This window comes from Pongo abelii, chromosome 4, assembly GCF_028885655.2.
Source record: "Pongo abelii isolate AG06213 chromosome 4, NHGRI_mPonAbe1-v2.0_pri, whole genome shotgun sequence".
Taxonomy (NCBI): domain Eukaryota; kingdom Metazoa; phylum Chordata; class Mammalia; order Primates; family Hominidae; genus Pongo; species Pongo abelii.
In genome coordinates this window covers 88018291-88033961 of record NC_071989.2, presented here as the reverse complement: position 1 = coordinate 88033961, position 15671 = coordinate 88018291, and the positions used below count along the sequence as shown (strand labels likewise).

The window sequence follows — 15671 nt, the reverse complement described above, 5'->3', positions numbered from 1 at the left end:
TGCCTTGGCCTCCTAAAGTGCTAAGATTACAGCCTCTGCCCCGCCGCCACCCCGTCTAGGAAGTGAGGAGCGTCTCTGCCTGGCCGCCCATCATCTGGGATGTGAGGAGCTCCTCTGCCCGGCCGCCCCGTCTGGGAAGTGAGAAGCGCCTCTGCCCGGCCGCCCCGTCTGGGAAGTGAGGAGCGCCTCTGCCCGGCCACCCCGTCTGGGAGGTGAGGAGCGCCTCTGCCCGGCTGCTCTGTCTGCGAAGTGAGGAGCGCCTCTGCCCGACCGCCACCCCGTCTGGGAGGAAGTGAGGAGCGCCTCTGCCCGGCTGCCCCGTCTGGGAAGTGAGGAGCGCCTCTACCTGGCCGCCCCGTCTGGAAAGTGAGGAGCGCCTCTGCCCGGCTGCCCCGTCTGGGAGATGAGGAGCGCCTCTGCCCGGCCGCCCAACGTCTGGGAAGTGAGGAGCGCCTCTGCCCGGCCACCCCGTCTGGGAGGTGAGGAGCGCCTCTGCCCGGCTGCCCTGTCTGCGAAGTGAGGAGCGCCTCTGCCCGACCGGCACCCCGTCTGGGAGGAAGTGAGGAGCGCCTCTGCCCGGCTGCCCCGTCTGGGAAGTGAGGAGCGCCTCTACCTGGCCGCCCCGTCTGGAAAGTGAGGAGCGCCTCTGCCCGGCTGCCCCGTCTGGGAGATGAGGAGCGCCTCTGCCCGGCCGCCCAACGTCTGGGAAGTGAGGAGCGCCTCTGCCCGGCCGCCCCGTCTGGGAGGTGAGGAGTTCCTCTGCCCGGCCACCCCGTCTGGGAGGAAGTGAGGAGCACCTCTGCCCAGCCACCCCGTCTGGGAGATGAGGAGCACCTCTGCCCGGCCACCCCATCTGGGAAGTGAGGAGTGCCTCTGCCTGGCCGCCACCCTGTCTGGGAGGAAGTGAGGAGTGCCTCTGCCCAGCCTCCCCATCTGGGAAGTGAGGAGCACCTCTACCCGGCCGCCCCATCTGGGAAGTGAGGAGCGCCTCTGCCCGGCCGCCCCCTCTGGGAAGTGAGCGCCTCTGCCCGGCCGTCCCGTCTGGGAGGAAGTGAGGAGCGCCTCTGCCCGGCCGCCCCGTCTGGGAGGTGAGGAGCGCTTCTGCCCGGCTGCCCCGCTTGGGAGGTGAGGAGCGCCTCTGACCGGCTGCCCGGTCTGGGAGGAGAAATTCTTCTGCCTTGGGATGCTGTTGATCTATGGCCTTTCCCCCAGCCCCCTGCTCTCTGAAACATGTGCTGTGTCAACTCAGGGTTAAACGGATTAAGGGCGGTGCAGGATGTGCTTTGTTAAACAGATGCTTGAAGGCAGCATGCTCTTTAAGAGTCATCACCACTCCCTAATCTCAAGTACCCAGGGACACAAACACTGCGGAAGGCCGCAGGGACCTCTGCCTAGGAAAACCAGAGACCTTTGTTCATGTGTTTATCTCCTGACCTTCTCCGCCATATCCCCCTCTCCGAGAAACACCCAAGAATGATCAATAAATACTTAATATAAATAAATAAATAAATAAATAAATAATAAAAAAATAAAAATAAATTACTAAATCTCAGTTACATTTCCCCATACCACTGGTTCTCGAAATGTGGTTCAGAGATCCCTGGGGTCCCCAAGACACTTTCAGGGAATTGGTGAGGTCCTAGAATTTTTTTCATATAATTTAACGAAAAAAATAACATATCAAAACACATAGAATGTAGAACCAGATGTGAGAATATGTTTGTCTTCTATTAAGCCAGACATTAAAGAAATTGGCAAAAATGTAAAATAATGCCATTATTCTCACTAAACTTTTGTTCTGAAAAAAATTTTTCATAAAATATTATTTCTGCTAATGTAATAGCCTTATTTTGTAATTAGTTAATAAATATTTTTTAAATTTCTGAATTTTAATTTTAATATAGTAATTATCAATAGGTATAACCCATGAAATCTATAGCACTTTAGGGTTCTCAATAAGAGTATAAAGGGGTCCTGAAGTTGAAAGTGTGAGAACCAGTCTCTTAAACTGACGTTTAAAAAAAGTAAAATCTGGGCCAGGCGCGGTGGCTCACTCCTGTAGTAACCAGCACTTTGGGAGGCCGAGATGGGCAGATAACTTGATTGAGGTCAGGAGTTTGAGACCAGCCTGGCCAACATGGTGAAACCTCATCTCTACTAAAAATACAAAAATTAGTCAGGTGTGGTGGTGGGTGCCTGTAATCCCAGCTACTCGGGAGGCTGAGGCAGGAGAATCGCTTGAATCCAGGAGGCAGAAGTTGCAGTGAGCTGAAATCACGCCACTGCACTCCAGCCTGGGCAACAGAAACTCCATCTCAAAAAAAAAAAAAAAGGTAAAATCTGCCAGGTGTGGTGATTTATACCAGTAATCTCAATATCTCAATGACTCAGGAGGATGAGATGGGAGGATTACTAAAGATCAGGAGTTTGAGACCAGCCTGGGCAAAATGGTGAGACCACATCTCTAAAAAAAAAGTAATTAAAAAAACATTTTGTAAAACAGTAAAGTCTAAACCAGGCATGGTGGCTCACATCTGTAATCCCAGCTACTTGGGGGGCTGAGGTGGAAGCATCACTTGAGCCCAGGAGTTAGAGCCTGCAGTGAGTGGTAATTATGCCACTGCACTCCAGCGTGGACAACACAGCAAGACTGTCTCTCTTTTTTTTAAAGGGGATAAAATCTAAAATATATTCACTATATCAATACATCTCTTATTTTAGGAAGCTCAAAGTGTTAAAAAAAAAAAAGTACTCTAATAATCACATCAGGAATTATCTATGAAAGAAAATTTTATTTAGTCAATTAAGTTATTCTTTGAATTCCTTACCATAGGCATATCAGGTGAGAGAGGACTAAAGTCTTCAGAACATCTTTTACTTCCAGATGATAATTTTGTTGTATCTGCAACTTCACCATTGGGCAATATACCATCTGCAAACCATACTCTCTTCTGTTCTTTGGAACATAGTCCTAGAATCAATTGAAAAAGTAAAACATTTTAATCTGGTAATATGGCAATGATTTAATGCCAAATAGATTGGGAAATGTTTTCAAAAGCTTTTTGCTATCCACTGGCAACCCCTGAATTCTCAGGGCTACAAAGATCTATAGAAATGGCCTTTTGTGATTCCTCTACCCTGAGTGGAGTCTGTTTCTATCTAATTCGTACAAAGGGAGCAGGAGTGGCCCTGGCAATCATATACTATGAAAATGAATGGACAGGAGATCTATCTAATTCATAGCATATTAGACCAGAGGTGGCTCTCGGAATCACTCTGAAGAGGAGTAGATAGGAGAGATTACACCTTAAAGGCAATAGGGAAGGACGATTTAAAGCCTGTATTATTGAGGCTAAGTTTGTGTGAGTATGGAGTAGAAACTGAATAAAATTTAGGGACTAAGGTACAGTGATGAAAAGTGCAGTAGACTGAAGCATGCATATATATATATATATATATATATATATAGCTTATCTATATATTTTTCATATATATATATATAAAGAAAAAAAGAAATGTAAAAACCTAAAAAAAGGTAACAGGATCACTTGAAATGTCTTAATATCACAGGACATTTCTTACTACCACAGGACATTTCTTTCTTTTATTTAACAAGAGAAGCATAACATTTTTTGTTCTTATAATGTGGATACTGAATTTTATTCATACGTATTAATATTTCCTTTCAAATTTGAAGGAAATAACTAGATATCAGCATAAACATTTTTCTCTTTTCTTACAAAGCATCCATAGAGGAAGATTATGAAAATCTCTGCCAGATGATTTTAGAACAATATTTAAAAAAAAAAAAGTTCAATGTCTACTTTCCAGAACACCATAAAGATAACTCTGAAAAAAACTGAATTATATATACAAATTTTTTGCAATGTAGGTAGACATATTAAATAAGGTATCTTTCTTGTATTTGCAACATTTTTATAATTTAATCATTTGGGTTATCAATAGAATATATACGTATTTTCAAACACAGATTATTCATCTTTAGAGCTATAATATACGACCATATAATGCTGAGTCTCCTTATTTCATTATAATAAATGGAAAATAGTTACTGAGTAATAAACTGAAGTCCACAAAAATAGAAGGATTCAAATTTGCCTTTAACTGATACTTATGATTCTTTTCTAGCATGTTACAGACTAATAATTCACATTTAAAGACCTACATGTGCCTTACCCAAGATGCCAATTGATGACAGTTTGTAAAAAAGAACAGACAACTCAAAGATTTAAAAATAGATTTAAAAAACATTATTACTGTGGTAAAATACACAATTAAAAATAGATTTTTAAGGAAAAGGAGATAGAACAATTATTTACCTATTGCCTCTCAAACCCAAGCTCACCCTCTACACTGGGCTCTTGGATGCCAGGTTGGAGGTCTGGAAAGTGCAATTCCCAGACTCTCCTGTTACTGGCTTTGGTCAGCTTTTTTCCAATAGCAGGCACTGGTGGGAGACCATAAGGTGGGAAGAAATAGGAAGGAATTCTTTGTTTCTGGTTCCTGCCAGGATCTTTGCAGCAGCACCACCAACAGATACAGCTGCTAGACTCATGATTTTCAGTACTCCTAACATCAAATATGGAGGTCTACTTTAGTCATCTGAGCACCAACTCTCCATGGTGCTGTGACCATGGCTTCTGACTCCCACATCTGAGATCCAAGCACTTCCTGGTGCTCCTGTACTGAGCTCTAGCCTCTCCCCTTTTGTAGCCCCAAACTCCAGTTGTGGTGGTTGCTTCCTGCAGTTACTAATTGCTGAGGCACTTGAGCACAGCCTTTTTGCTCTTCCAGTCTTCCAGCCTGCATGTGTAACCAATTCCCTGTATTAAATCTCTCTTGATATCTAGTCTGGTTTCTCTTTCCTGACTAGACTCTGGCTACATTAGAGAATTTCTATTTCAATAATTTATCTTTAGTCTAAGACACAGTTTTCTTCTATTACCTTCAACACCTGGTTGTTTAAGTGCTGAGATTGGCAAAGTTGTTGGTGAAGGTATACTGGACGTTTGGTTCTCCTGAGGAGGCTGGACAGTAGTACATTCATCAGAATGATTAGATTTAAGATTAGAACCAGTTGGACTCATCATCCTTTCAAATGCCTGAGCTATAAAGGGGAAAACAATAGTGTTAAAATCTCAGATGTTTTTGGGATTTACTTCAAAGTAAACTACAATAAATATTCTATTTTTCAAGTTGTAAGGAGAAAGAAAGAAATGGCTAATCAAGAAAAAGAAGTAGCACTTGGCAAACATACTGTCTGAGTAGCTAGCACAGGCTCTTTAGTTGGCAGCATGCCACTTTGATAAGCTACCAATAAGTTATTTCAATATTATATCTGGTGTATGTTTGATATCTACAGACAATAACCCTTATTACATGACTGTCTCTGTTTTTGCCCTTGTACCCCTAGAGTCTATTTCCAACATAGTTTAGAGAGATTCTTTTAGGCATAAATCATATCTCATTATTCATCTGTTAAAATCCTTTAATGGCTACCTAAAGTGAAAATTTAAGTTGTTACAATGGCTCACAAGACCCAACATAATTCATCCCTACCTCCTCCACTTTCCCAGTTACCTGTTTGACCTCATCTCTCACTACAATCCCACTCATTCACTATGGTCCAGCTACCCAGACCTCCTTGTTCTTCAAGTAAGTACTCCTCCAGCTTAGAATCTTTGCTCCTATTATTCCCTTGGCCTAGAATGTTTTTCTTGTACTCACACAGCTTTATTATCTCACTTCCTTCAAGACTCTGCTTACATGTCATATTACCATAAAGCCTTACTCTGATCACATTATAAAAAATACCACCTAAGGCGAGGCACGGTGGCTCACGCTTGTAATCCCGACACTTTGGGAGGCCAAAGCGGGCAGATCGTTTAAGCTCAGGATTGCTTTGAGACCAGCCTGGGCAACATGGTGAAACTGCATCTCTACCATAAATACAAAAAATTAGCTGGGCGTGGTAGTGTGTGGCTGTGGTCCCAACTACTTGGGAGGACTGCTTGAGCCTGGGAGGTAGAGGTTGCAGTGAGCTGAGATCGCACCACTACACTCCAACCTGAGTGACAGAGTGAGACTCCATCTCAAAAAGAAAAAATTTCCTTTTGCCACTAATCTGTTAACTATCACTCTTATACTTTTTAAATTTTTTAATTTAGGGTATTATCACCATCTGATATCTTTTTGTTTACTATCCATCTCTACATACATTCATAAATTTCATGAGAATATAGCTTCTATTTTGCTCTCAGCTTGAACTGCAGAATGCAGAATAGTGCCTGAATACTGCTGAGTGATTCTTCATCCAAAAAATAAGGAACACTGATAGCTCTCCCTTCAGCATTTCTCCAAACTGATCTGCTATCAACGCTGCCACTGCTAAAATAATCTTCCTCAAGTGCCACTGAATGATGGCACTCATAAAATGGCTTCCATTAACCAAGTGAAATCCAAACACTTTACTCTGGATTTCAAAGTAATTTCTAACTTGCCTCAAATCTACTTATTGATACTCACATGTGTGCTTCCTTGAAACTCACATCATCTCAGGACAGCTTTCTCATTATCTACAATCTCTATTCAAATTATCTTTTTCTTCCAATCCTTCATGGAATATGTCTCACAACCCATGAACCATCTTTCTCTTCTTATTTGATACCATTATTTTAAATGATCACTTCTATTATTTTCAACTCTAAAGCTGGTATTAACTTTTATTTATGCTCTCCTGTGGCATATAAATTAATGATAAATAGCACCGTAAATGAAACTATACGCTATAAGACATCAAAACAGAATAAATTTAAACAGATAACTAAATAAGCTCATTCCACAGTATTTTCTTTGATAAACCAAAGCTTGATCTCAGTATTCTACTGAATTTCTTTAATGATCATATCTTCTCCCCTCCTGGACCCTTAGAGTCAAAATATGTCTGAATGCTCACCCAAAAATCTGACCTGTCAACATAAATAACGTTTCAAATCTTCATGGATGTTTAATTTCTTTTTAAGTGGGGGAGATAATTATGTGGGAGCTTGCTCTAAAATTTCTGAATTCTAGCAGATTGCCTTGGCTAACAGCACCAGTAGTCATCTTCTAGGCTACTGAAACAGCATAAGAAAAAACAAAACAACTATAAGCACTTAAACTAACCTCTTCATAAACAATGGTGGTAACATGGAAACATAAAAAGATTTAGGCTTTGTTATCTTCCAGAGCAGAGGTCAACAGCAGAGAGAAAAGCAGCTTACCTCAGGCTAACAGACTCACATCAGAGCTTTTTGGAGAATTGCTGAAAAAAGTTATCTTCATTCAAAAGAGAAAAACAAATTATTATCAGGTATTCATTCCCCTGGCTAACAGGAAGCAGTGCCTGAGCTAGTGCACAGGTCTGGTCAAAAAAGGCCCAAGTAATATTTGCTGGGAATTAAACCGTCAACGAATCTTTGAAAATGCCAAGTGGTACTCAAAAGAATAAACATGGACTTGGGGAAAAAAACAACACACACACACACACACACACACACACACACACAAACACACACACACACACACAAAACCTGTGAGAACTCAAAGACCACCAAGACTATTGCTAATAATTGTAGCTAATTAGAGAGCCAAAGAAATAATGGGAAGTGTATATATGCAAAATTCTAAAGTTGAGAAACGAAAAGAACATGAGACAAAAATGTGCAAATAGTGTGGCAGTCCTATGAATTTATAAAATCATAAATATTACCACCTTATCTTGTACTCTCATTTTAGGTTGTTACTTTCTAAAGGGTGTGAACTATTATCTTGCCCTATGCTATTAATACATAATATTGAGTACTACTATTGGTAGGTATCTACAAGTGTTTATTTAGATTAAGATGATTAACATGACAATGATGATGACAAAAACAAATAGGCAGATGAAATGCAGCATTTAGGGACTTGGTACCTGTTAAAAGTTAATGAACTGCCACTCCAGAAACTGAATGCTTCCTTTCCAGATTGGTAGTATTAATTGTGAGAGTGGAACAAAAAGAAGAGAAACCAAGCCTTGGGATGTCCCACCTAAGCCAGATAATTCAACACTAGGTCCTTGCCTTAAGAAAATAAAGAAGTTTATCTTTGTCACAATCCAATTAATTTTAAGATATATTCAATTACTGGAAGAAAATATATCAAGTTAATACTCACCTTTACTAATAGTTTCATAGCAGACTACACATACTCTTGCTTCCTTTTCTAGATATTGCAGTTTACACTTCCTATTACAACAGACACCACAAAATACCTATAAAGAATAAAATATCAAATTTGTTTTTGTTTCAAGAATACTTACACCTACTAGAGGCAGTGTGGGGAGGTCCTAAACCTAATTAACCAAAATTCTTTTTCCTTATTGTATAAATCATTTCCTAATCACCATAATCATAGGAATTCTTAAATGATTCTTTTTTTTTGTAACTTAAATGAGGTTTCTGCAATTTGATACCATATTTCTGATAAGGAGAATTCCTTTAAATCAATTCTGTTCATTGGAATGGGAACAAAAACTATCTTTAATGAATCATTTCATAATATTAAAAAGTTCTCTGTAGTTCTTCATTTAAAACTTTTTAAAGTAAAATGTTATTTTGTTAAAAAAAAATAGGACTGATCTGAAACCAACATATTATTGAAAAATCTGAATAAAAATGTAATAGGATTTCTATGGGCAACCCTTAGAATTTATAGACAATCTTTTTATCTTGACTGTTGTCAGTCAGAACTCAAGGTCAGCTTCAGTATCTGAACCCTGTGGAAGCCAATTTGCTCTGGAGTGTTTCCCTGGGCATTGATCACAACACTAGCTGTAGATTGGTCTTGAAATTAAATGTTTGAGGACAAAGGGAAATCTGACCAAATCTGGAATATTTAATGTGTCAGTATTAGAGAGATAAGAACAAATATTCTTAAATGTCACAAAAATTAGTAATTAAATAATTGTTTCTCATTTCCCAGCATGTAATTAATGCCCCTGACAATGTAACATTTATTCAACCATCAAGCAATCTGCAAAATGACACTGCTTTATATATTTCCCTGACTGGTAGATGAAAAACACTGATTTTAAACTAACTCAATCTTGTAATTATCTGTTAATCAGCCTTTTCTATTACATTGTATTTGTTTAAAATGTCTCAAAAGAACAAAAGACTTAAAGATTTTTATAACTTACTTTCCCACATGCTCGGCAATGGTGTCGCCGTTTTGTAAAAGTAAATTTGACTTGGCAGTTCATACAGTTTGGAGCTTCTGAATCAGGAACCCAAGTAGGCTGTTTCTGGCCCAAAACCAAGCCTTCTTTGCAAGTGTTTTCAGGTACAGAATCTTCAAATGCAGTTACAAAACTAGACCCACCTTCAGAATTACTTTCTATATCAATGTAATTAGAGTTGAAGTTAACCTGTGTATCAGCTGTAGAATCTATAGCACAAGTGATTGGAACAACAGTATCTGCTGTGCTGGGTTCACTTTCTATTGTATCTGGAACATCTGGCTTATTCAGGTCCTTTGAACTCCTTGTTCTTGATGGAAGGCTAAACAATTGCTTAGGTCTGGCCCCTCCAACAGATTGACTGTTAATATCAGAGACTGATAATTGATTTGTAATCTCAGACTTACTAGTAGGTAACCCTTGTTGAATTGGAATAGTGCTTTTTTCTCCTAAAGAAAGGCCATTTTCTATTGTATTTTGTTTATCAACTGTTTCACAAATTATATTAATACCATGACTTTCCGCAATAGCTCCCGCTTCTGCGTTGAAATATATATTATTGATGTTTCCATCATCTAAGCCTTTCATATCTATCTGATTCATTTGCGATTTAGAGTCATTTACATTTTCTTCAAAAGACTTTATGTTAGTGGTCTGAAGACACTGTTCTGTCAGAAAGGCATCAAGTTCAGCATCACTAATTAGTGGGCCACTTTTTGCACCTTCATCAATATTAAAGTAATCTAAGTCTTGCCCATCCATATCATTGCTTGAAAAAGTATTAATAAAACCTTCACAACAATCAGAAGACTCTGGGACATTAGTGCCAGAAAGCCCCTCTTGAGATTCTACAACTGTAGAAATGGTGTCACCACCATCCAAAGACTCAGCTCTGATTACTGTCTGGTCAGGATCTATCTTTCTGTCTTCCATCCCTTCAATTAATGACTGAAGGAGTATGCTTTTACATTTTTCCTGTTTCAAAAGATCATTCTCTTTGAATGGTTCCCCACCTAGAACAACACTGTTCTGTATTTCTTCATGTATAGTCACTGCATCTTGTATATTATCTTTATGTTCATGCTGAGGTAAAAAATCACCCCATGCTTTACTTTCAATTAATGATCCACACATAAACCCAGATGTGGGAAGACAGGACAATGAGGACGGTACATCTTCACTGGAAACATGTAAAGCTGAAGAGGAATCTTGGATTACATCATTATCCTTAAGGTCTAAATTTTTTGAGTCTTCTTGCGCAGATTGTTTTATAACAGTCTTATCTTCCTGAAAGGAAAAGTCAGGTAATTTGAAATTTTCATCTCTTGAATTTAAGTCATTTAAGCATAAATCTTCATTTTTCGGAAGGCTGCAGGTCAAAGCACTTGTCTTGCCCTCTTCTTTTAAACATTCTGCGGCAGTTACGACTGCCACATCTACTTCCTCTTTTACTAAGCCATCATCTTTTAGTAATTCACATGGCTGGCTCTTGTGTTGTAGCTTGTCTTTGGCATCAAACATTTTGGAACTTTGTTGAGTCAAAGCAGACGACATGTTAAAATCAACAATTGATTCTAACTGATTAAAGATCTTTTTATCTTTTAAATTTTCTGTTCTACTGTAATTATAGGAATCTGAAAGTGTTGTATCTACTTTTATACCCAATTCTTTGATTCCTCCGATTTCTCTATTTTGTAATTCAGAACTGATATCATTCTGTTGTTCTCTGACAGTATCACTATCATGGTCTGTTGAAGAAACACAGGGAGTATCTGACACTGAAGATAAATCCAATCCAATCAAGGAATCTGCATTAGACTTAAAATCATCTGGCAATAATTTTTTAATATCTTCTTCACTATTAGTTGCATGAACTAAGTTACCCATGTCACTTATCAGATCACAGATAGGTTTACTACATCGTCCCATATATAAAGGTTGGATTTCATCTGAAGTACCACCATCCACAGAAGAAAGAAGATCAAGTCCTGTTACATTTTTTTCATTTTGTACAGAAGTAAGTCCCTTGAGTGTTTTTTCATTCAGGGAACTCTCATTTGTTCCATAGCTTGTTTCTGATGAGGCACAACTATTAACGCATTCTTGGTCTTTGGGGAGCAATGAAGTTCGCTGTGAGGAAGCCAACTCTGAAGAAACTGAGCAGTGGTTAGAATCATATGCATTTTGTGCATCTTGGAGATAATCTTGTTCATCTGAAATAGAGAAACAGTGTTATTCGGGAGACTTAAATCAAATAAAAATTATTAAACATATTATGTTTCCCAAGACTTCTAAACTAAATACACTTTTTTAAAAGAACATAGATTATCCTTTTGCAAAACAGAAATCACCTCCAAAACTATTTTTTTATTTCCTTTAGAGCATTTATTTTTATCTGAAATTATCTCGTTTGTGATTATTGGCTGTTTCAATTAACTAGAAAGTAAGTGTCACAAGTGCAGGGACCTTGTCTCTTTTTTTTCTGACTTACACCTCCATTGCTTAAAATAATTCCTGAAACTGAAGTGTTCAAGAAATGACTAACTGACTGCATAAATGAATGCCCTTAGATCTTGATCTCATGCATAGTTGCTCTGATAATTTGATCTCCTTGATCTTTCCTTTGTTTGGGAGGACTCCTCAAGTTGGCTTTCTACTTGTTCATTTTTCTGGCACCTGGATCCTACCCTCACTCCCCTGTGGTGCTCTAATTGAGGTTGCCAAGTGCAGTAGCATCACACACTACGGCCATGGTGATGGGCATGTGATTGTTTCAAGATGGGCCACTGAGAGGCATTCTCCTGTTACTCCAAATTTGAAGAAAGGAAGGAGACTTCTCAGGTGGCAGTGTGAATCTGGAGCTGTTGGTGGCCACAGCCACATCCAGATAAAAGAAGCCAATAGTTCTGCATGGCTAGGGAGGCCTCAGGAAACTTACAATCATGGCAGAAGGCAAAGGAGAAGCACCTTCTTCACAAGGCAGCAGGAGAGAGAACCCAAAGCTATTTTTATTTGACTTTAAATTACTTTCTGGATTTTACTTTCGAATGTAGATATCATAAAGTGATAAAAATTCCACTCAAAAAAATAACTTAGTTGTGGCCAGGTTACAACTGTAATCCCAGCACTTTGGGAAGCCATGGTCGGAGGATAACTTGAGATCAGGAGTTCAAGACCAGCCTGAGCAACACAGTGAGACCCCATCTGTAAAAAATATACACATTTTTAAATTAGTCGGGCATGGTGGCGCACACTTGTGGTCCCAGCTTCTCAGAAGGCTGAGGTGAGAGGATTGTCTGAGTGCAGGAATTCAAGGCTGCAGTGAGCTATGACTGCACCACTGCACTCCGGCTAGGGTGAAAGAGCAAGACCCTGTCTCTTAGAAAAAAAAAGAAACTTAGTTGCACTATAAAAACCAGACTAAGGAAGAGCTAAAAAATTATATAACATCTTTGTTCTGACTTCCAGTTTCCTAGTCTTCATTTTAAAGAAAATAACACCCAGACTTGGTGGCTCACGCCTATCATCCCAGCACTTTGGGAGGCTGAGGCAGGTGGATAACCTGAGGCCAGGAGTTTAAGACTAGCCTGGCCAACATGGTGAAACCCCATCTCTACCAAAAATACAAAAATTAGGCCAGGCCTGGTGGCTCACGCCTGTAATCCCAGCACTTTGGGAGGCTGAGGAGGGTGGATCACAAGGCCAGGAGTTCGAGACCAGCCTAGCCAATATGGTGAAACCCCGTTTCTACTAAAACTACAAAAATTAGCTGGGCATGGTGGTGGGCACCTGTAGTCCCAGCTACTCGGGAGGCCGAGGCAGGAGAATCGCTTGAACCTGGGAGGCAGAAGTTGCAGTGAGCCGAGATCGCGCCACTGCACTCCAGCCTGGACAAGAGAGTGAGACTCCGTCTCAGAAACAAACAAACAAAAAATTAGCCAGGCATGGTGGCGGGCGCCTGTAATCCCAGCTCCTTGGGAGGCTGAGGCAGAAGAAGTGCTTGAACCCGGGAAGCGGAGGTTGCAGTGGGCTGACATGGCGCCACTGCACTCCAGCCTGGGCAACAACAGTGAAACTCCATCTCAAAAAAGAAATAATAATAAAATAAAATACCATCTCTTGTTGTAATGAAATATCAATTCATGCAGAATTCTCAAGTTGCTTTTAGCTTGCTCATATGTTGGTCTTTCTGGGGCCAAGTACATGACTCATGCCTATAATCCCAACATTTTGGTAGGCTGAGGCAGGAGCATCACCTGAACCCCGGAATTCGAGACCAGCATGGGCAACATAGGAAGATCCTGTCTCTACAAAAAACTGAAAATTAGCCAGCATGGTGGCATGCAACTATGGTCCCACTTGGAGGCTGAAGTGGGAGAAATGCTTGAGCCTGGGGGGTTGAGGCTGCAGTGAGCTCTGATTGTGCCACTGCACTTCAGCCTGGGAGACAGAATGAGACTTTGTCTCAAAAATAAAAAAAGAAAAGAAAAGAAAAGAAAAGAAATGTCTGTCTTATACCTCCTTTGTATCTAGAAAAAAACCTTCTAGGTTCCTTACTTCTGTTTCTGGCTATGGGTCCCATTCAGTCTAAGAATCAACTAACATCTTATTATGAAATAAATGAACTTTTTGCAGAAGATAACAATGTGACCAAAATTGAACGAAAATTTTGCTAATATTACTGTATACCTGAGATAACTCAATTACAGATATTTTTAAATCCCATTAGTGGCAAAAATGGAAAATCAACAAACCTGGGTTCTGTTCAAAATCATCAAGGAGTTTGTCCAAGTCACTGACAGCTGCTTTAAAATAACTGTCCATCCTACCTCCAGACTTATTCAGAATTTAATTCTTGTATGCCTAAAAAACAGAAAGTATAATAATATTTCATTTAATTATATAACATAAATTTTATGCCATGTATTCCATGCCAGGAAACACAATCAAGAAATTGACAAAGAAATAAAATTTAAGAGTGCTGCTTTAAGCAATATACAATTTAGTTGGGGAAACTGCCCCCGTATATGTAAAAATGACATGAAAACCAACTCTAACAACATAATATTTGCATATATAAACTATTGTAAATTTTTAAACACTTACCTAAATAACTCATGGGTCAAAGAAGAATTCATAATGGAAAGCTAAAACTACTTATAAATACAACATATCAAACTACAAACATAAAAATAATGCACATAAAAACTCTCAGATTCAGGAAAAGTGGTACTTCAAGAGATACTTTGAGCCTTAAATGCTTTTTTTTTTTTTTTTTTTTTTTAGTGGAAGACAATTATATTCTAACAAATGAAACTTTTTCAGCAGGGTTTACATGTCATCTCTTTCTATAAACTTCTCTGGAATTTTTTAATATACTTTTTATATTATACCTTAAGTTCTAGGGTACATGTGCACAACGTGCAGGTTTATTACATATGTATACATGTCCCATGTTGGTGTGCTGCACCCATTAACTCATCATTTACATTAGGTATATCTCCTAATGCTATCCCTCCCACATCTCCCCACCCCACGACAGGCCCTGGTGTGTGATGTTCCCCTTTCTGTGTCCAGGTGTTCTCATTGTTCAATTCCCACCTATGAGTGAGAACATGCGGTGTTTGGTTTTTTGTCCTTGAGATAGTTTGCTCAGAATGATGGTTTCCAGCTTCATCCATGTCCCTACAAAAGACATGAACTCATCCTCTTTTATGGCTGCATAGTATTCCATGGTGTATATGTGCCACATTTTCTTAATCCAGTCTATCACTGATGGACATTTGGGTTGGTTCCAAGTCTTTGCTATTGTGAGTAGTGCCGCAATAAACATACGAGTGCATGTGTCTTTATAGCAGCATGATCTATATTCCTTTGGGTATATACCCAGTAATGGGATGGCTGGGTCAAGTGGAATTTCTAGTTCTAGATCCCTGAGGAATCGCCACACTGACTTCCACAATGGTTGAACTAGTTTACAGTCCCACCAACAGTGTAAAAGCGTTCCCGTTTCTCCACATCCTCTCCAGCACCTGTTGTTTCCTGACTTGTTAATGATCGCCATTTTAACTGGTGTGAGATGGTATCTCATTGTGGTTTTGATTTGCATTTCTCTGCCGGCCAGTGACGATGAGCATTTTTTCACGTGTTTTTTGGCTGCATAAATGTCTTCTTTTGAGAAGTGTCTGTTCATATCCTTCACCCACTTTTTGATGGGGTTGTTGGTTTGTTTTTTTCTTGTAAATTTGTTTGAGTTTTTTTGTAGATTCTGAGTATCAGCCCTTTGTCAGACGAGTAGATTGCAAAAATTTTCTCCCATTCTGTAGGTTGCCTGTTCACTCTGATGGTAGTTTTTTTTGCTGCGCAGATGCTCTTTAGTTTAATTAGATCC

General features: G+C 39.6%; 1 protein-coding gene across 4 annotated transcripts in view; it reads right to left on the bottom strand.

The window, feature by feature from the left end:
- ZFYVE16 (zinc finger FYVE-type containing 16) overlaps positions 1 to 15671 on the bottom strand; it is a 71193-nt gene that overhangs the window by 30880 nt on the left and 24642 nt on the right. For all 4 annotated transcript variants that reach the window (XM_009240858.4, XM_002815701.5, XM_054555676.2 and 1 more), the window contains 5 exons: positions 14035 to 14143; positions 9242 to 11493; positions 8218 to 8314; positions 4967 to 5128; positions 2829 to 2971 (listed from right to left, as the gene is read on the bottom strand). In XM_009240858.4, coding sequence (XP_009239133.4) covers positions 2829 to 2971; positions 4967 to 5128; positions 8218 to 8314; positions 9242 to 11493; positions 14035 to 14104 — 2724 coding nt within the window. In that variant the 5' untranslated portion in view covers positions 14105 to 14143. The remainder of the gene's footprint in view (positions 1 to 2828; positions 2972 to 4966; positions 5129 to 8217; positions 8315 to 9241; positions 11494 to 14034; positions 14144 to 15671) is intronic.